The 20,827-nt window shown below is 37.0% G+C and overlaps 4 protein-coding genes across 6 annotated transcripts; all 4 read right to left on the bottom strand.

Moving 5' to 3' along the window:
* Window positions 1-112: 112 nt before the first annotated feature.
* Window positions 113-5,070, bottom strand: LOC116715521 (OX-2 membrane glycoprotein-like). Of its 2 annotated transcripts, none has more exons than XM_032555949.1 (4): window positions 4,933-5,070; window positions 2,666-2,741; window positions 1,773-1,938; window positions 113-690 (listed from the first exon to the last, which is right to left on the bottom strand). In XM_032555949.1, the coding sequence occupies exons 3-4, from the start codon at window positions 1,831-1,833 to the stop codon at window positions 206-208; spliced, it is 546 nt and encodes a 181-aa protein (XP_032411840.1). In that variant the 5' UTR covers window positions 1,834-1,938; window positions 2,666-2,741; window positions 4,933-5,070; the 3' UTR covers window positions 113-205. The 2 variants fall into 2 exon arrangements, with proteins under 2 accessions (XP_032411840.1, XP_032411839.1); XM_032555948.1 differs by having other exon boundaries at window positions 114-690; window positions 1,773-1,865; window positions 4,933-5,068.
* Window positions 5,071-5,195: 125 nt separating this feature from the next.
* Window positions 5,196-7,428, bottom strand: LOC116715520 (OX-2 membrane glycoprotein-like). Of its 2 annotated transcripts, XM_032555947.1 has the most exons (5): window positions 6,975-7,428; window positions 6,327-6,665; window positions 6,222-6,260; window positions 6,075-6,136; window positions 5,196-5,978 (listed from the first exon to the last, which is right to left on the bottom strand). In XM_032555947.1, exons 1-4 carry the CDS (start codon window positions 7,030-7,032, stop codon window positions 6,075-6,077), a joined length of 498 nt encoding a protein of 165 aa, XP_032411838.1. In that variant the 5' UTR covers window positions 7,033-7,428; the 3' UTR covers window positions 5,196-5,978. The 2 variants fall into 2 exon arrangements, with proteins under 2 accessions (XP_032411838.1, XP_032411836.1); XM_032555945.1 differs by having other exon boundaries at window positions 6,075-6,260.
* Window positions 7,429-8,952: 1,524 nt separating this feature from the next.
* LOC116715766 (OX-2 membrane glycoprotein-like) lies at window positions 8,953-15,178 on the bottom strand. Its single transcript, XM_032556391.1, has 7 exons — window positions 15,052-15,178; window positions 13,576-13,914; window positions 10,569-10,868; window positions 10,336-10,374; window positions 10,165-10,258; window positions 10,043-10,081; window positions 8,953-9,901 (listed from the first exon to the last, which is right to left on the bottom strand). The coding sequence occupies exons 1-7, from the start codon at window positions 15,104-15,106 to the stop codon at window positions 9,730-9,732; spliced, it is 1,038 nt and encodes a 345-aa protein (XP_032412282.1). The 5' UTR covers window positions 15,107-15,178; the 3' UTR covers window positions 8,953-9,729.
* A 1,126-nt stretch (window positions 15,179-16,304) lies between these two features.
* On the bottom strand, window positions 16,305-18,389 carry LOC116715772 (OX-2 membrane glycoprotein-like). Its single transcript, XM_032556402.1, has 5 exons — window positions 17,725-18,389; window positions 17,077-17,415; window positions 16,972-17,010; window positions 16,826-16,887; window positions 16,305-16,729 (listed from the first exon to the last, which is right to left on the bottom strand). Exons 1-4 carry the CDS (start codon window positions 17,780-17,782, stop codon window positions 16,826-16,828), a joined length of 498 nt encoding a protein of 165 aa, XP_032412293.1. The 5' UTR covers window positions 17,783-18,389; the 3' UTR covers window positions 16,305-16,729.
* Between the last annotated feature and the right edge of the window lie 2,438 nt (window positions 18,390-20,827).

The following is a 20,827-nucleotide window of genomic DNA, read 5'->3' as shown; positions in this document are numbered from 1 at the left end:
TTTTAAATCTTTCCTCTACATACTGCGGCAGTGATTCAGTTTCATTTAAGAAAGTCGAACAGTTTCATAAATATTGTACAGTATTTGATTAAAACAACCACCTATCAGCAGCAACACATTTGCATGGGGTTATCTGTGTGTGTGGGCTTTTACTTCTGCTGATCTGGGAGTTTAACATTTATTCTGCAAAACAAACCCAGTGACTCTAATCAAAAAAGTTACATGGCCTCAATAAATAAACTTTGAACAGAGTTGAAATGTCGGGCAGAGATGCTGCATATTTCCTGAGATAACTAGAGTTAAATAAAGTACATAAAAAGTATGTGAGACACGGAGGAGAAGTGGAGGTCTTCCTGCACCCACCGGTGATGGTGATACAGGTGGTGCCTTGCTGCTTCCCAGAGGGGTACACGTCGAAAAAGCAGCGGAAGCAGCCCTCGTCATCCGGCCGCACCTTCTTGATGGTGATGTAGCTGGAGTCCTTGCGCGCCACCGTCACCTTGAGGTTGGCGTCTTGGTGGACGATGCGGACCGGCGAGGTCGGCAAATACGCCAGGATCATGTTGGAGTGAGGGTCGTGCCAGCGCACCTGGTGCACGCTTTCATCCGCCTCCATGGTGATGTTGCAGCGAAGGTGGGCGGGATCACCCGCCACTGCATCCACTCTGGCGGGAGCTGTGACCTTAGCAGCTGTCAGACACGCAGAGAGGCAGAAACTGTGAGCAAATGTCTGGATATCAACAAACCAAGGTTTATGAATGCAATGAATTAGAAATGTACTTATTTTAGTCATTTGGCTTTAAAAAGTGAAACTACAACCTAACCCTTCCTGTACTTCCTTATATTTTCCATCCAACTAGTAGGACTTTCTTGTAACTTAAGTGGTTAATAGCTCTCAATGATTTCTGAAGGTCTTTTAAAGTTCTCTGGACTTTGGCTAATTTTAAACTGACATTTGATCATTTGGATCTATATATGCTCCCAAAGTCAAAGGATGAACTTGAGATTGATCAAATTTGGAAATTTTCTTTACTTTATACCATTTCCTTTACACAAAATATTAAATATTATTCAAATGGAACATGCAGCTCTTTTTTTTGGCTTTTGTTCTCACTCCATTTTCTTTAAAATCAAACATGAGAAATAGAGACTGTTAATGAAAGGTCCTCTGGTGGTATAATTTTAGCTTCACCTGGTTCAAATTCTGCAAAAAAAGATCTCAGATTTTAGCACTTTTTGATATCCAAAAATCCAAAAATAAACCCTAGATCAGCTCTACACTGCATTAAAAAGGGCAGAACTTTTCACAAATTGATGTTGGCAGCAATAAAGTATTTTGTTTTGTTGCAGATGCATCCTTTGCTACAAATGACCAAGAATGCTGTTATAGCCTTTTAGACCATTTAAAAAAACTAATTAAAATATTAGTTTATTTGCACTTTTAGTTTTTATACTATGTCAGATGGTATAAAAAATTCATAACTGAAAAATCTGCAAAATGTGCAAATTGCCTTTAGCCTATTAATCAATAAATTGTCAAAATAATTGAAAGATTAATCTTTAAGTAAAATAATCATTAATTGCTGCCCTAAAACAACCAAAGAAAAATTTGGAGAGCACCAGAGTAAGAAATGTAAACCTAAAAAGGAACATATATGAAGCATCTGCACAGAAAACTGCTGTGTGCTGCACTGTGAGTGAAACTTTATGTCTGATGTTCTCATAAAACCAGCAGCAGTCTGTATAAAAACCCTCCTGGAGGTGAAACATACCTTGTGTTGCTCGCAGGATCCACAGCAGCAGACACAGGGGGAGGACCGGTTCACACATCATCTGATCAAGTCGCTTTCACATCTAGTCTGCAGCTGCAAACACGGCCAGCGAGCCACAACCACAACCTCAATCTGAGTGGTAGACCTCAACTTTGACAGCCTGTAGCTACAGAAAACGTTAAATGGTGATCCGTTATGTTTCCTTGAACAGGTTGAGAATGGTGTCTACCATTCAACATGTTCATGAAATGTTTGCACAAAACTCATTCCTCAATAATGAGATTTCAGTCAGAACTGGCCAGTTCTGCCTATTTTGAGCTCTTTTCAGAATGAGCTGTTTTATGGCCTCTTGTCACTTTAAATCCAAACAAGCTGCTGCTGGTCACACGCCCCCCCCCCCCCAACTAAACAATTAATTACCATCACAGGTGAAAATGACTGTAAATAGATGACCTATTATACAACCGTACATCTTTGGGAAGCATTAGCAGAGCCTCCTGCACAACCAACAAGAATGCAGGATGTCGTTTCTGGATAGTAAGTCAACAATAAAAGACTTGTTTTTTCCAGCAGCCATTGTAGAGCACATAAAGGGGTAAAACCAGCTGACCAAACACACCAGAGCTCACCTTGGGTTGCCAGGTAACAGGCTGGGCTTTGCTGGGGTTGCTAGATAAGGGCCAGTGCCTACTGATATGTGATGTTACATATGGGAAGTTTTTGAAAAGGCATCAAACACAAAAAAATCATCAACCTATCGCCAAAAATCAGCTGAATGGGTTTTTTATAAGCTGTTTTTAGAAGCAGTTGAGACCAACATCGAAGTAAAAAATTTACAAAATTTGAATTTTGTGTGATAAATCTCCTTTAAACATCATATAAAGTAGACTTACCTCTGTCAGATGTCCAGTGTTGTGGCTTGGTGAGCTGCTGGTCAGCACATGTTGAGCTGCTTCCTAACACCAACTCCTGTAATGAGAAACCAGGCGACGATTATGATGATGCCTCCATCAGGATTTCTAAAGAGAAAAACACTAGAAGGAGAGATTTTACGGGAAAGGGGAAGATTTGCTCTTTAGATGTTTTTAGTGATGCTTCCAAGTTACCATGGTGATGAGGATTATCACCTGGGGTTCTAATGGAGGTTTCGCATGTTAACCCACAGCAGGCGCTCTGCTTTGGTAAGCCCATAATTACACAAACAAGCTGCCACCTCAACAGTCTAGACGGCATCAAAGCCTGGGGTTTCAAAATCGATACCTGGGAGAAATTATAGATGAGGAAACACAGGGCAGTGAGGCATTAATCACAAAATGACGGAGGGTGAGTGTAAAGCAGAGGGTGTGTTTGTAAACCCAGTGAGATGGGTTTCAGCTTAAGAAGTGCTTCCCTGTCAGAAACAATGTTATTGCAGTGGGATTACAGGAGGACCACCCCCTGCTGGTCCAGACCCCACTGCTTTATAGGTATCCTTAGCTGTTTTTACAGGGCCAACCATCTGGTTTAGAACAAGCAGCCTGCTCCTGTTGGGCAGCAGCTGAAGAACATTTCCGCTGCAAAACCCTCCTTCCACAGACATCTCCAAGAACCCAATCAGAGTTCATCAATCAGCTGCTCCCAATGAGGAGCACTAAAATAAGGATTTAAGTGACATTTCTGGACAGTTTCGTAGCATATTTGGGGGGGTCATGATACAGATGTTTCCTCAGATGGTTTCAAATGAGATTTCTTTGTTACGAACATGATAATAACTGTGGGTTTAACTGTTGACCACTGTTAAACAGATATAAGCGCATCAATGAGCGTTTCTGTTGTTAAACCGTCATTACAGGGCTAAATTACCATCGGCTTGCTCCATAAATATTAGAAACATTACTCAACTAGTCGATTAGCTTATTAGCATATTTTTACTAAAGTAACGAGGAGCCGTTCAAGAAATTACTTGAGTAAAAAAAATAGTATTTGGTCAAAAGGCTACTCAAGTACTGAGTAACTGATTAAAAATATATCGAAATTATGACAAATTGACTAAAATATGAAGCTATGTGGAAATTTATGTATTTTAAAGACCAGAATGAAAAAAAATTACACAATGATAAATTCTGGGAAACCAATTTCTTTGCATGTAAAAAAGTTTACGAAACTAACAAAAACAGCTGTGAAATTTTGGCTAAAACTAGTTTGTTCTTGATTCAGTGAAGTTATTTTAGTATCCAGAAATTTTACTCCAAGTAGCAATACTAGATATTGCTATTACTCAAGTAAAATTAAAAAGTACGGCATAGTAAAAATACTCTTGAAAGTACGTTTTTTTCCCCCACTAAAAAGTTACTCAAGTAAATGTAAATAGTTACTATCCAACTCTGTCAGTCCCCAAACCCCGGTAACGGTTAATTATAAACTGCCAGCTCACAGAAACTAACAAATAAATGATATTTAACCGCTACAGTCAGAGTTACACGGTCAGCTTTCCCAATGTTAGCATGGACTTCTAGCACACTTGTATATTAATATTATTGTGTCAATAATTGATATTTACCTGTGACAGATCCAACCGACAACAACAATGGCCGCCTCCGTTGTTCAACACCCGTTACAGCGCTGAACTGTCATTAGATAATCAGAAGTGCTCAAGGTGTTCGATACGCCCTCTGGTGGAAAATTGTTGCAACTACATGCTTACTGCCACCCTGAGTCTCAATAGGAGAAATGCAGCTTGAGGAAAAATGTATATGTTAAAACAGGGCAGTCTTCACTTTTAATAAAGTACATGAAAACAGAGGGGGTGTAATTATTTCTAACGTCTATTCTGTCCTATATCCATAACATATTGAAGAGAAAATTTCCCATAATTTCTGTTCCCTAAAACTATTTTCCTGACAAAAAAACTATTAAAGCTGGAGCAACACAAAAACAATTAGGATAAAATTTTAAAAATTTGAGGTTTTGGATTTTTCATTTTGTATATTTTAAACAGATTCAGTAAACAATAAAAAATGCGGCTATAAAAGGTTATGGTAATATTTTTAAGCGCTTAAAACGTCGCCCGCAGGTGTGTTTAAACCGTGTCGATAAACTACAAAGCTTCATTTTAAGCTAAATTGAACGGTCTTTTAGACTTTTTAATTTAATATTTTTTAAAATAACTTTTGAAACTTACCCAGTGACAGCAGCTAGTAGTCCGTAAAAGCAAAAGTAACTCCGATATGCTCCCTGTTCTGCCTTTACTGTCCATATGAAGAGGCCGACCTTTCCGTTGAAGTATTTAAACGGTTTGTTTTGTAAAATCATGCACGCAGCTCTACCGCCACCTACTGTTGGGTTTGGGTATATCCTCACATCTTGAAATAAAACCAGTCTTTACATTACATACAGTAGATCCAAACTATTTGAACGTTTGATTGTGCATCAGCCTTTTTTACTTCTTAAGTCATTACTTATTTAAAATTATTTCTTGAGAACATCTATGAGCTAAATTCACATTAATGAGGCAATTCAAACAAAAGCATGTTCTTTTTCTCCTCAGCAAAAATCCGACATACATTCATGTCGGCATCATAAAGACATGACAGTTTGATTCTTTAACTGGGAACAATTTGTCGAATTTTTAAAAAAAGTATTTGTAATTGTAAAGTCTTTCTTCATTAGCAGATGTTTGATTTAAGCAATGAATATCTTTACTGTTTAAATCTCACTGCGGACTTCCCTCTGATTTTGAAAGCAGAGTTATGATGCATGAAGTTTAATACTGCTAAAGCCACCATTTCCTCTCTTTATTTATTTTTATTTTTTTACAGATTCAGTGGATCTTTTTAAGAAGACATCCGTTCTTACAAATCCTGAAGTAACACCCAGGCAAAGACACAAAGGTCACTGAAAGCAACAGATTAAATACAGAGTTGCTAGTGATGCACAGTTGTGCAAAAGATTCAACAACAATCAGTCTCTCCTTGAACTCTGCGTGTGTCAGGAATTCCTGCATTACAGTGACATTTGGAAAGAGCTGCTGTTTGCTCAAGAAGGAAAGTCTGGCTGGTTCCACTAATGGTGGAAGTACAATTCTTCTTCAGCTGCTTTGGTCAGGTCCTCCTTGATGTCCAGCATAGTAATTCCTGGTAAAAGACCATAAATCTATCTGTGATACTGAGGAATGAATTACATGCTTGCATTTTCTGTGGCGTCCTTTGAAAGTTTTTTTTCTTATTCCTGTGAATGAATTAAATTAAAATGTTAGCAAAGAACTGTTTCTGAAACATTAATGAGGTAAAACAACAACAACAAAAAGCGATTTGATAGAAGTACCTAGTACAAGCAGGACAGTAAAAAATTCCAGGCTGCCACTGCTGCAGCAGTAGAAAGCCATGCTGTAGGAAGAAAACGTGTGGTTCAGCAAAAGGAAAAAAAAAAAGAAAAAACAAAACTCATTTGAGAATCTGACTGTGAACTTACTGACGCCTCTGTCATACGATGCAGAATATTCAGACGACCCTAAAAATGAAAATGAAACGTTTAAATCACATCGAGCATCAAATGATCATCAAACGAGGTTCTCACCATAAACCTTCAGGCAGGTTCTCCCTATCAGATTTCCATCAGGGAAGGTGGCGAACAGGCAGCGATAACATCCTGCATCCTGCTCTGTGACGTTCCTGATAACTATGGAGTTCTTCTGCAGTCCAGCTTCCGTAAACTGAACTTTATCTTTATATTCTGGATACACCGATGGACCAAATTTCTCGGAGTAAGCGCCGATATTCCTCTCTGTGTTCCCCGAGACCTTCTGCCAGGTGACCTGCGAGACAACTTTAGTTTCCAGGAGCTGACAGATGAAAGTGGCATCTTTTCCCAGTGCGGCTGACACAGTCTGCTGAGTTTGGACCACGGCTGCTACACCTGTAGGAAACACACAGTTATATAAAAACAGGGGGCAATTTTTAAGCTAAGGCTAAATTATTCTTGTATTCATCAACTAAAAGGCACTCCTTTTGAGACAAGCACAAAGAAAACAAAAATGAAATTTAAGTGGTTCTGTCTGTCTTAATTGAGCAGAAAAATCTGCAGAATGTGACTTTTTTTTTATCCGATTAATAGTCAGAATTAATTGATAGATTAACAAATAACTAAAATAATCATGTTTATGTCTGATGTTCTCATAAAACCAGCAGCAGTCTGTATAAAAACCCTCCAGGAGGTGAAACTTACCTCGTGCTGCTAGTAGGATCCACAGCAGCAGACCCAGGGGGAGGACCGGTCCACACATCGTCTGACCCAGTTCATCTCACATCTGCAAACACAGCCAGCGAGCCACAACCGATCTGTTCACCACCGCTACAGTGCTGAATTGCTGTTCTTGCCCTGTAAAAGAAAGTATCAATAACATTGCTCAAATAAATTATTTCACCTTCGCTAACGTCTTCTGGAACACAAACAAGAGCAGCGTAACAATTATATAGAGGCGGATAGTGTACCCAAAAAATACTTCAACATCTTTTTACTCAAGTGAAAGTAAAACCTAGCCATTCAAGAAATTACTCCAGTAAAGAAATACTTGGTAAAAAAGCTACTCATGTACTGATAACTGATGAAAACATCAATCATTTAATATCTAAAAAATTACATCATCAGACGGATCAAAATGTAAAACTGAAGTTGAAATTTTGGTATTTTAAAGATGAGAATGAAAGTAATTCATATAAACATAATTACAGAAAACAAAATTAGGCAAAAAATAGAGTTCTCCAAATAAATTTCTTTCAACATAAAACTTGTGCAGCTAACCAAAACCGCAGGTGTGTGTCTGAGTCTGGTGATTTTATGTTTAAAACAAGATTGTTCTTCTTTCAGTGAAATTACTCAAAGTTTACTCAAGAGAAGGGGTTCTTCATAATAACATTATTCAAGTCAAAAGTACGGCATAGTTAAAGTACTGCTAAAAGTACTTCCCCCCCCCCAAAAAAAGTTACTCAAGTAAAAGTAACGGAGCAGGTGTAACTAGTTACTACCCTGTTTAAGGCCGTCATTAGCGGAACTGTTCATTCTAAGCTGCTAGTTTACTGAAACGGACACAAATAACATTTAATCACATTTAACAGTCAGGGATAAACAGTCAACTTTCCCCAAATATGGAAAGTTGTGTGCAGCTGCAGACATTAACATTGCTATAACTGTGTCAATAATTTATATTTACCTGTTGACAGATGAGCCGTTATTCAACAGCCGTAACGACGCTGAACTGTCGCTGGCTAGTCAGAAGTACTCAATGTGATCGATGCGCCATCTGGTGGCAAACTACTGCAACTACATGCTTACAGCCACCGCCAGTCTCAATAGGAGAAATGCAGCTTGAGGGAAAATGTCTACGTTAATATAGGGCAGACTTTAATTTAACTAAAATAAATGAAGAAAGGGGGTGTAATTATGTCCAACGTGTATTTTGTCACATCTTTAACATACTGTATGGAATAATATATTTTCTGATTTTCCATCATTTCTCTTCCCAAAAACTATTTTCCTGTCAGAAACCTGTTACAGCTGGAGTGAAAAATTACACTTTAAGTTATTTGGGGTTTTGTGTTGTTTTTTAAAAAAAAAAAAAAAAATTGATAAAAAGATACGTAGTAATAATAATAATGATGAGGTATTTTCAAATGCTTAAATCATCGCCCGCAAGTGTGTTTAATTAAATTAAACAGTCATCAGCACGCAGTTTTATTTTTCGACTAATTTTAATGGACTCTTAAGTCTTTTCTATTTTGATATTTTTTAAATTACCTCATGAAACTTACCCCATCACAGCAGATAGTAATCGGTAAAAGCAAAAAGTAATTCCAACAGCTCCCTGTTCTGCCTTCACTGTTCACATTAAGAGGCAGATCTGTTCACATGTTCTTTTGTGTTTTTACAAAACAGTCCAGCATAAAAGCCACACTATGCTATTGCTTAACCAGGTGATTTTACTCCTTTCTCCCTTGTGCATTGCACATATTAATGAAGTTGTTACTTTATTTTATGAATTTCTTCTGTATCAGAACAAAAATCCTGTAAGGACATGAAGCAGCAAAACCACAGAGCAAATCCACAGGTTTTGGGAATTTCCACTTGTTTATTTTACTTAAAATGTTCACAAAATAGCAGAAAACTATTTCATTCAACTGTTTAGGAGCAGCAGATGAATATTGTCTTAATCCATTATTAAAAAATAATAATAATCCAGCTGTTGTGTTTTTCTTCATAATGCAAGAAACTTAAAATCAGTTTTGTTTACAGCAGTAATGAGGTAAAGGTTGACACGTTGTTCACTCGGCTCATTAACACATGCATTTCTCTTGTGTAAAAGAGAACATGTGCCACTATTTACATAAACAGGCTTTCCGTTTGTATCAAATGTATTGCAAAGGATTATTAAAATGTAGAAAAAACAGTATGTTCATATAAAGAATGTACATTTGTAAAATCGTATGCCTTTCCCTTTAGTTTTAAAGAAAACAATAAACACCATATTTTAACACAAATGGTCTCTATTTACACATATACATATATATATAAAAACTGACGACGTCAACAATGTTCAAAATACTAAAAATACAGACAAACACTAATAATAAAGGCTTTTAACCATCTGTTTTAGCTTCTACTCACATTATTTAGGATGGCACCTTATGTAACAGTAGCAAAACAAAACTATAGCAAACAATGTTTTTTAAAATCCAATAGTTATTGTAACAACACAGCTCCAGTTAGCATGTAGTGTTGTGTTTTTTTCTACAGTGAAAGTTTTTGCTCCATAATTATTGATTGCATGCAGGAAACGTGGATGAGCTTCATTGAAGCCAACAGTTAAAGAGGCAACATGGCTGCCGACGGACAGAAACAATCAATCTCTAAAAGTGCAACTTTTCAGGAAAGGAGCAAACATCTTGCATTAAACATTAAAATACAAGTCAAGTGGTTTATTATATTACTCAGATTTCTTGGCGGTTAGTTTTTGATGTAGTTTCATACCCTCAGGTGAACAGCTTTCTATATCAGGTGTTGTTGGAGTTGTTGGTGATTGCTGCTTGCTACTATGTCTGTTAATCAATGAAACTGCCAATTTCTTTTCCTTTTCAGGTATCGGAAACTCTTCAGACCTTAAAAAGAAACAAAAACCAGATTTAGATGAGAAACTTGTATAAATGAACACAAGGAAAGATAAACATATCATTATACTGTGGGGCAAATATGATATTAGGAATATTCAGAGCAAATAAAAAAACAAATTAGACTCTTACTGATTATTTCTAGTTTGTTCTGTGGGTTTTTTCTTCCTCCTGTGTGACACATGCAGAATGTAAGAATGAGGAAAAACAAAAATATTGTTGACAAAAAGCTAAAACTGTCTGACAATAGTCACCTGTTCTGATGCGTTTTTTTTAACAACATGGTTAAACCTCCAAAAGCTCCACAGAGAATCACAAGTAATCCCATTGCAACAGCTACAAGTCGTCCTTTGGAGAAAGAGCAACAGATTTTAGCGACATTTCTGAATGAATAAAAATACTCCAGCACATGATTCTGGGCTTACCTTTGTCCTTGTCATCAGATTCAAAGTCTTCATCTAAACCTGTCCAAAAATCAGAACCACAAAGTGACCATCAGTCTGACCTTTGCGGTGATTAACAATAACAACTAAAACCTATTTTTTGTCACAGATCTTATATTGGGCGTTTGCAGCCACAGCTGCAGTCTTACGGAGTTGAAAACTTATTCAAGGCACAGGAGGTTAATAGTTTCTTAGTCATTAAAAGAGTTTCTTACTATCAGACGTCTCTGTGAGTCCAGGAACGGTGACCAGCAGCTCTCTGAGAGCAGCAGAGTCCACTGACACTGAACATCCAACCAGTGTGCTGTTCAGAGCTGAGAGCAGAGCTGTAGTGGTGGAAGTGATGGTACCGTTGGTGTTGCTCACTCTGCTGGTGTTGTAGTGGGAAAAGCTGAGGTTCTGATGGAGAACAGTCAGTGTTACCATGGGAACAGGTCGACCTGTGGCTGAACAGGTCACAACCGACCCTGGAGGAGAGTTTGACCTGCTGACGTTAATGAAGGGTCCATGCAGCTCTGTGGAGAGAACAGAGATCATGGTCGAGATTAAGTTATAGAAATTAACCTTGTAATCCTCTTGGTACCTGCTAGGTGGTAGCATGTTGGAGTAGCTCTGTGACTTTCATACCATTTTTTACTTTTTAAAAAACTTTCATTCCTCAATTTCTGGCAGGCACTTTATTGTTTTAAAAAATGACTCCCTCTGGTTTTGATTGCTTTGCAGGTTGGAAGCAGTTTTGCTGATTTCCTTTTGGGCATTTGTCATTATGCGCAACCATAACAACCAGATGGCTTACAGCAGGAGTAACTGCTAAATATTGCAAAAGCTCAAAAAAATACCTCAATTGTAGCCACAAATGTCGTATCAGTTGAAAAGGAGGCCTAACAAAGACCCAGCTAGAGTCATGAGGTGGTCAGCAACTCAGGAGCACCACAGGGCACTGCACTCTCACCATTCCTTTTTCACTCTACATTTCAGACTTCCGATACAAAACAGACTCCTGTCATCTACAGAAATATTCAGATGACTCTATAGTTGTTGTTTGTGTCAGAGATGGACAAGAGGTTGAGTACAGAGAGCTGGTGGACCGCTTTGGAACAATCCTCTCATCTTGAATATGAACAAAACAAAGGGGTTAATTTTAGATTTCAGGAGAAACAGGGTTACATCAAACCCTATTTCCATCACATGGGAAGAAGTGGAGGTGGAGAAGGAATATAAATATCTCAGTTTTCCTCTGGACAACGAGCTGGACTGGCTGAAACAGTAAAGCTACAAGAAGGTCAGCGATGGCATAGTTACTTTGAAAAAGTAAATTTAATCGGATTACTGATTACTCCTTGAAAAACTAACTCAGTAAGATTACTGACTACTTGATTTGGAAAGTAACTAAGTTACATTAAAAGTAACTTTTTTAGTTACTTTCAGCAGCTGCTAACAACAACGCTGTGAAAATTACATTGATCTTTGCCGATACATTATTGGAAGCTATTTTATAATGGTAACATCAACAATGTGTCTCCACTTATAAGGTTGAACTGAAGGGGAGATTTTTTAATGGTTACAGTACAAAAAGAAAACATTAGTAATTTGTGCATGTTTTTGTGTTTTCCACTATTGTCTGGAAAACTCTAAGAAGGATTTTAAGGTTGTGTTTAGTTGCACAACTTTACGGACTCGTTCATTCGTGGCTGTTTTCACGTTTATTGCGCTGTTCATATTAGTCTCCATGTTTCCAATGTTCTGTGTAGCTCGACGTAATTGACAGGTAATATATTAACTTGACATTAACAAAGACACAGCGGGACGGATCATCCGGGAAATGATGGACAGGGAGAGCCTGACTAAAACCAGTTGGAGGTCAGACACATTCTGGGGTTTCTGTCTGCTTATTTCCAAGCCCAAATGAGCAACTTCACGTTCAAAAACGAGCCCAAAAAGTTCAACCCGCGACTCATTAAATTTGCAAGCAACTTCAAAAAACAAAAAATCCCACAGCCGCTTATAATAATCAGACTTGGCGACAGAAACTCAAAATAGTTCCTGTTTTTCTACCAACAAAATGTGCATCTCCCTCTTCCCTCCATTGTTTACGTTTCTGTTGCTGCTGATGCTGTCGCATAGAAACGGCGATCACTCGACAATAAACTCGAAATAAAATTAAATTCCAAAAGAAAATAGTAACGCACAGTAACGCAAAATGATTTCGATAAGTAACAATAGTCTGACTACTGGATATGAAATAGCAACGAGTTAGATTATTTGTTACTGAAAAAAGTGGTCAGACGTCAGTAACGTTACTTAGTAACGTGTTACTAAGTAACGTGTTACTGACATCACTGAAGAAGGTACACAGCAGACTTCACTTCTTAAAGAAGATGAGATCCTTCAGTATTTGCAGAGAGATGCTGCATATCTTCTAAAGGTCTGTAGTTGAGAGCATCATCTCTTCTTCTGTCATGTCATGTCATGGGCAGCAGCATCAGAGCTAGGAACCTAAAAAGGCTCAACAGCCTGATGAAGGAGACTGGTTCTGTTCTGGGGACGACTGTGGAACTTCTGGAGATTACTATGCAATGAAGGATTCTTCATAAAATCATAAAATCATGAAAATTATGGGCAATCCTGAGCATCCTCTTCACAAGACTGTTACACAATGAAACAGTGTCTCCAGTCAGAGGGTTTTCTAGAACTGCATGAATACAGACTGTCACTTTCTGCTCTTGTGGTGACGTGGCCACCTTTTTGAGTTATTTTCAAGTTTCTTCATATATTTGCTGTTTTGGATTTGTTTTGTTGTGATATTTTGATGTTATCCACTTTTGCTGTTATATTTATTTTGAGTTTATGTTTGGAATGCTGTGTTTTTTTTCTGACTGTTTGTGTTTTACTTTTGCGGCTGGCGTCACCACCCACAGCCCGTTGGAGACGCCCACTTTGGCTGGCACAGGTGTTCCCTGTTAGTTGAGCGGCATACAAGCCAGGAAATTGGAGGGATAAAAAGGGTAGAAGATCCTAACTTCCTACTGCAAGTGTCCCACACTACACTCACAGTGTAGTGTGGGACACTCTACCTCACGGTAGTATTGATCTACTGTGAGTGTGGGACATACACAGTCATCAGCATCTCTTTAAAGAAACGTCAAGAATATGAGTTACAACATTCAATTTTCCTTTGGGATTAATAAAATATTTCTGAATTGAATACAGTGGGTTTCTCACCATAAACCTCCAGGCAGGTTGCAGCTATCAGAGCTCCATCAGGGTAGGTGTTGAACAGACAGAGATAACATCCTGCATCCTGCTCTGTAACGTTCCTGATAACTATAGAGTTCTTCTGCAGTCCAGCTTCTGTAAACTGAACTTTATCTTTAAATCTAGGATTCACTGTTTCACCATAATACTGGCGGTAGGAACTAATACTCCTCTCTGTTTTCTCCAACACTTTCTGCCAGGTGACCTGCTGGACGTCTTTAGTTTCCAGGAGCCGACAGCTGAGAGGAGCATCTTCTCCTACTGCTGCCAACACCGTCTGCTGGGTTTGGATCAAAACTGCTAAACCTGCAGGACATGAAGATAATAGATCAGAGTAACTTTATTTATATTATGTATCCTCTATAAGAGTGCTTTAATTTGCTCTCTCTCTGTGTTGAAAAATAGTTTGTCACAATTTTATATTAAGCAGGAAACTGAATGGGGTTCACTTCCTCTTTTTTCTCTTTTTCCATAAAATTCTATCTCCTCCTTTCCCAATATAAGGTTATAAGATGTAAAAATTCCCAAAGAGTTCTTAGTTTGTCAACGTTTGCATGTTGGGATTTCATAGAAGAGGCTGCCAACAAATTAAATTGTAGTCAAAGAGCATAATAAAATGATCTGGGGCCTCATGTATAAAAGAGTGCGCAGTTTTCACACTAAAATTTGGCGTATGGACAAATTTAGAAAAGTGCAGCACACAAAAAAACACGGATGTATAGTATTGTGTGGGAACCATACTGTGGTGGGAACTTAAGAAACAAATCTGCCTAAACAAGCCTGAGAATCTCAATGGACTGAAGCTTTGTTATTAAAGCCAATATTCCTCAAGTATCATTTAATAAAAGTTACTGCAACTTAATGTTGTTCTAGAAGCTGTAAAATATATTTTCACTCATTTGTTTAATGCATTACAGCGAAAAATCTGTTGTGGTTTTCTACAGATTAGATTAGATTTCAATACATTTTGTCCTTAATAATGTTTAAAGACCAGACAACATTACATACTCACATTTAAAATTCTAGAGCTAAAAGAAGTTGTTCTTTTTCATCAGAATGATTGTTATTATGCTATAAATTTGTCTTCTCTGGTCTATATTTAGGCAACAAATAATTAACTTGTGTAGTTTATTAAGTTTACCCACTAGAGGTAGGAAGCTGGTCAGAATTAAAGTTTCATTAAGTTCCGGATTGGAACATATTTTGACACAAGACTGGTTCTCAACATCTGAGAACATTTAAGAATTTACTCCATTCTAGGTTAAACACAATTTCTCCCCCTCGGTTTAACGACTGTACTAAAAGAAATGAACCGAAGCTGCTGCTTATTGAAGCAGGTAGTAGTATAGCTCTGTGCAAGTTTGATTTGAAACGAAAGAAGAACTAAAAATGTAGGAAAGATTAGTTTATCTCTTCCGTCTGTTAAAACAAATCAGTTCTCACCGGTTTGAAGGATGGTGGTGATTAAAAAACAGCTGGTTATAACAGGAGGAAACATTTTTAGCTGTCCTTTAGCAAGTCTTCATATTTCATATTTCCTGTTGTGCTTGTTTATCTCGAGCTGGGCGGAAACAGACAGGTGTGTCACGAGTCACGTGACAAAGTCTGCGCCTCCGTAAAGGTGTGACGCATCTATCCAAATTCATCACTCTTTATTTTTTTATTATTTTCTTATCAAGTAAAGTTTTTAAAGACACGCCCAGAGCCTCTTTGATTACAGCGTACAAACAAAATATACAGATCATATAGAAAAAAGAAATAAAGAATTAAAGGAAATGTATTTATGTGCAGTCAAGTAAAAATATATACAAAGAAAACAAGGATATACTTTCACAGAGCAAATGTGCTTATTGTGCTTAGCAGTGACTCAAAGGGCTGTTAAATTAATCTTACACTCCTTTAATGTTCCTTTGAAACATGAAGTTAAGGTAAATGTTCCTAAAAGAAGGAAAAATGCATTTCATGGTTAAACCTATTTTCTCGGAGATAAAAAAATCTTAATAATCTAAATGGGTAAAGGAGAAGATTAATTCACAATATGATGATTTAAACAAGTTGTTCTGCTGTTAACCACACATAGGAAGAAAAAAATTAAAGCAAATTTAAGCAAATAAACTGTAACTAAGCATACAAAATACATTCCTTTACTTTAGGACAACAAAAATCAATAAAAAGAGAAGATACAGAACAGCTTTACACACATCTTGAGGTAAGGAGATTTTATTTATATAACACATTTTCAGCAAAAATTCAATTCAAAGTTCTTTACATTAATTTGAAAGAAATACAGAAAGTATTAGCCTTTCATTAGCCTATCAGCCTTTTTTTTTCTTAAGTCATTACTTATTTAAAATTATTTCTTGAGAACATCTATGAGTTAAATTCACATTAATGAGGCAATTCAAACAAAAGCATGTTCTTTTTCTCCTCAGCAAAAATCCGACATACATACATGTCAGCCTCATAAAGACATGACAGTTTGATTCTTTAACTGGGAACAATTTTTCGAATTTTTTAAAAAAGTATTTGTAATTGTAAAGTCTTTCTTCATTAGCAGACGTTTGATTTAAGCAATTAATATCTTTACTGTTTAAATCTCACTGCGGACTTCCCTCTGATTTTGAAAGCAGAGTTATGATGCATGAAGTTTAATACTGCTAAAGCCACCATTTCCTCTCTTTATTTTTTTTTTTTTTTTTTTACAGATTCAGTGGATCTTTTTAAGAAGACATCCGTTCTTACAAATCCTGAAGTAACACCCAGGCAAAGACACAAAGGTCACTGAAAGCAACAGATTAAATACAGAGTTGCTAGTGATTAAAGTAGCACAATTGTGCAAAAGATTCAACAACAATCAGTCTCTCCTTGAACTCTGCGTGTGTCAGGAATTCCTGCATTACAGTGACATTTGGAAAGAGCTGCTGTTTGCTCAAGAAGGAAAGTCTGGCTGGTTCCACTAATGGTGGAAGTACAGTTCTTCTTCAGCTGCTTTGGTCAGGTCCTCCTTGATGTCCAGCATAGTAATTCCTGGTAAAAGACCATAAATCTATCTGTGATACTGAGGAATGAATTACATGCTTGCATTTTCTGTGGCGTCCTTTGAAAGTTTTTTTTCTTATTCCTGTGAATGAATTAAATTAAAATGTTAGCAAAGAACTGTTTCTGAAACATTAATGAGGTAAAACAACAACAACAAAAAGCGATTTGATAGAAGTACCTAGTACAAGCAGGACAGTAAAAAATTCCAGGCTGCCACTGCTGCAGCAGTAGAAAGCCATGCTGTAGGAAGAAGACGTGTGGTTCAGCAAAAGGAGAAAAAAAAGAAAAAACAAAACTCATTTGAGAATCTGACTGTGAACTTACTGACGCCTCTGTCATACGACGCAGAATATTCAGACGACCCTGAAAATGAAAATGAAACGTTTAAATCACATCGAGCATCAAATGATCATCAAACGAGGTTCTCACCATAAACCTTCAGGCAGGTTCTCCCTATCAGATTTCCATCAGGGAAGGTGGCGAACAGGCAGCGATAACATCCTGCATCCTGCTCTGTGACGTTCCTGATAACTATGGAGTTCTTCTGCAGTCCAGCTTCCGTAAACTGAACTTTATCTTTATATTCTGGATACACCGATGGACCAAATTTCTCGGAGTAAGCGCCGATATTCCTCTCTGTGTTCTCCGAGACCTTCTGCCAGGTGACCTGCGAGACAACTTTAGTTTCCAGGAGCTGACAGATGAAAGTGGCATCTTTTCCCAGTGCGGCTGACACAGTCTGCTGAGTTTGGACCACGGCTGCTACACCTGTAGGAAACACACAGTTGTATAAAAACAGGGGGCAATTTTTAAGCTAAGGCTAAATTATTCTTGTATTCATCAACTGAAAGGCACTCCTTTTGAGACAAGCACAAAGAAAACACAAATGAAATTTAAGTGGTTCTGTCTGTCTTAATTGAGCAGAAAAATCTGCAGAATGTGACTTTTTTTTTATCCGATTAATAGTCAGAATTAATTGATAGATTAACAAATAACTAAAATAATCATGTTTATGTCTGATGTTCTCATAAAACCAGCAGCAGTCTGTATAAAAACCCTCCAGTAGGTGAAACTTACCTCGTGCTGCTAGTAGGATCCACAGCAGCAGACCCAGGGGGAGGACCAGTCCACACATCGTCTGACCCAGTTCATCTCACATCTGCAAACACAGCCAGCGAGTCACAACCGATCTGTTCACCACCGCTACAGTGCTGAATTGCTGTTCTTGCCCTGTAAAAGAAAGTATCAATAACATTGCTCAAATAAATTATTTCACCTTCGCTAACGTCTTCTGGAACACAAACAAGAGCAGCGTAACAATTATATAGAGGCGGATAGTGTACCCAAAAAATACTTCAACATCTTTTTACTCAAGTGAAAGTAAAATCTAGCCATTCAAGAAATTACTCTAGTAAAGAAATACTTGGTAAAAAGGCTACTCATGTACTGATAACTGATGAAAACATCAATCATTTAATACCTAAAAATTACATCATCAGACGGATCAAAATGTAAAACTGAAGTTGAAATTTTGGTATTTTAAAGATGAGAATGAAAGTAATTCATATAAACATAGTTACAGAAAACAAAATTAGGCAAAAAATAAAGAGTTCTCCAAATAAATTTCTTTCAACATAAAACTTGTGCAGCTAACCAAACCCGCAGGTGTGTGTCTGAGTCTGGTGATTTTATGTTTAAAACAAGATTGTTCTTCTTTCAGTGAAATTACTCAAAGTTTACTCAAGAGAAGGGGTTCTTCATAATAAGATTATTCAAGTCAAAAGTACGGCATAGTTAAAGTACTGCTAAAAGTACTTCCCCCCCCCAAAAAAGTTACTCAAGTAAATGTAACGGAGCAGGTGTAACTAGTTACTACCCTGTTTAAGGCCCTCATTAGCGGAACTGTTCATTCTAAGCTGCTAGTTTACTGAAACGGACACAAATAACATTTAACCACATTTAACAGTCAGGGATAAACAGTCAACTTTCCCCAAATATGGAAAATTGTGTGCAGCTGCAGACATTAACATTGCTATAACTGTGTCAATAATTTATATTTACCTGTTGACAGATGAGCCGTTATTCAACAGCCGTAACGACGCTGAACTGTCGCTGGCTAGTCAGAAGTACTCAATGTGATCGATACGCCATCTGGTGGCAAACTGCTGCAACTACATGCTTACAGCCACCGCCAGTCTCAATAGGAGAAATGCAGCTTGAGGAAAAATGTCTACGTTAATATAGGGCAGACTTTAATTTAACTAAAATAAATGAAGAAAGGGGGTGTAATTATGTCCAACGTGTATTTTGTCACATCTTTAACATACTGTATGGAATAATATATTTTCTGATTTCCCATCATTTCTCTTCCCAAAAACTATTTTCCTGTCAGAAACCTGTTACAGCTGGAGTGAAAAATTACACTTTAAGTTATTTGGGGTTTTTTGTTGTTTTTTAAAAAAATAAATAAATAAATTGCTTTAGTGAAAATAAAAAGATACGCAGTAATAATAATAATGATGATGTATTTTCAAATGCTTAAATCATCGCCCGCAAGTGTGTTTAATTAAATTAAACAGTCATCAGCACGCAGTTTTATTTTTCGACTAATTTTAATGGACTCTTAAGTCTTTTCTATTTTGATATTTTTTAAATTACCTCATGAAACTTACCCCATCACAGCAGATAGTAATCGGTAAAAGCAAAAAGTAATTCCAACAGCTCCCTGTTCTGCCTTCACTGTTCACATTAAGAGGCAGATCTGTTCACATGTTCTTTTGTGTTTTTACAAAACAGTCCAGCATAAAAGCCACACTATGCTATTGCTTAACCAGGTGATTTTACTCCTTTCTCCCTTGTGCATTGCACATATTAATGAAGTTGTTACTTTATTTTATGAATTTCTTCTGTATCAGAACAAAAATCCTGTAAGAACATGAAGCAGCAAAACCACAGAGCAAATCCACAGGCTTTGGGAATTTCCACTTGTTTATTTTGCTTAAAATGTTCACAAAATAGCAGAAAACTATTTCATTCAACTGTTTAGGAGCAGCAGATGAATATTGTCTTAATCCATTATTAAAAAAAAAAATCCAGCTGTTTTGTTTTTCTTCATAATGCAAGAAACTTAAAATCAGTTTTGTTTACAGCAGTAATGAGGTAAAGGTTGACACGTTGTTCACTCGGCTCATTAACACATGCATTTCTCTTGTGTAAAAGAAAACACGTGCCACTATTTACATAAACAGGCTTTCCGTTTGTATCAAATGTATTGCAAAGGATTATTAAAATGTAGAAAAAACAATATGTTCATATAAAGAATGTACATTTGTAAAATCGTATGCCTTTCCCTTTAGTTTTAAAGAAAACAATAAACACCATATTTTAACACAAATGGTCTCTATTTACACATATACATATATATATAAAAACTGACGACGTCAACAATGTTCAAAATACTAAAAATACAGACAAACACTAATAATAAAGGCTTTTAACCATCTGTTTTAGCTTCTACTCACATTATTTAGGATGGCACCTTATGTCACAGTAGCAAAACAAAACTATAGCAAACAATGTTTTTTAAAATCCAATAGTTTTTAGAGCCACCTCTATTGTAACAACACAGCTCCAGTTAGCATGTAGTGTTGTGTTTTTTTTCTACAGTGAAAGTTTTTGCTCCATAATTATTGATTGCATGCAGGAAATAATAGAATAGAATAGAATAGAATAGAATAGAATAGAATAGAATAGAATAGAATAGAATAGAATTACTTTATTCATCCCAGCAGGGAAATTACTTCGCAGTTACAGCATAGAGACAAGACACAATAACAACTACCACTGAGTAGCAATTGTAGACAAAATAAAAATATATATATATATATATATATAACATGCTGTTAATATAAAAAGCAACTTAGAGCAGTCCTTGCAAAGATTCAAAAAATGCAGATATGTATATGTAAATATATGTACAGTAAGTGTGCCACAGTGCAGTTGTGCAAAATTGGACTGATTAGTGCAGAACAATGATTTAGCTTTTATTGTACAGTGAGATGGCCTGTGGCAGGAAGGATTTCCTGTATCTGTCCCTACAACAGCAGAGCTGGAGCAGTCTATGTGAGAAGGTGCTCTGCTGTCTGTCCACTATGTGGTGGAGAGGGTGCTGTTTATTGTC

Source organism: Xiphophorus hellerii, chromosome 24 (genome assembly GCF_003331165.1).
Source record: "Xiphophorus hellerii strain 12219 chromosome 24, Xiphophorus_hellerii-4.1, whole genome shotgun sequence".
NCBI lineage: Eukaryota > Metazoa > Chordata > Actinopteri > Cyprinodontiformes > Poeciliidae > Xiphophorus > Xiphophorus hellerii.
Note: the sequence above shows the minus strand (reverse complement) of the source record. Positions and strands in the feature narration are given on the sequence as shown.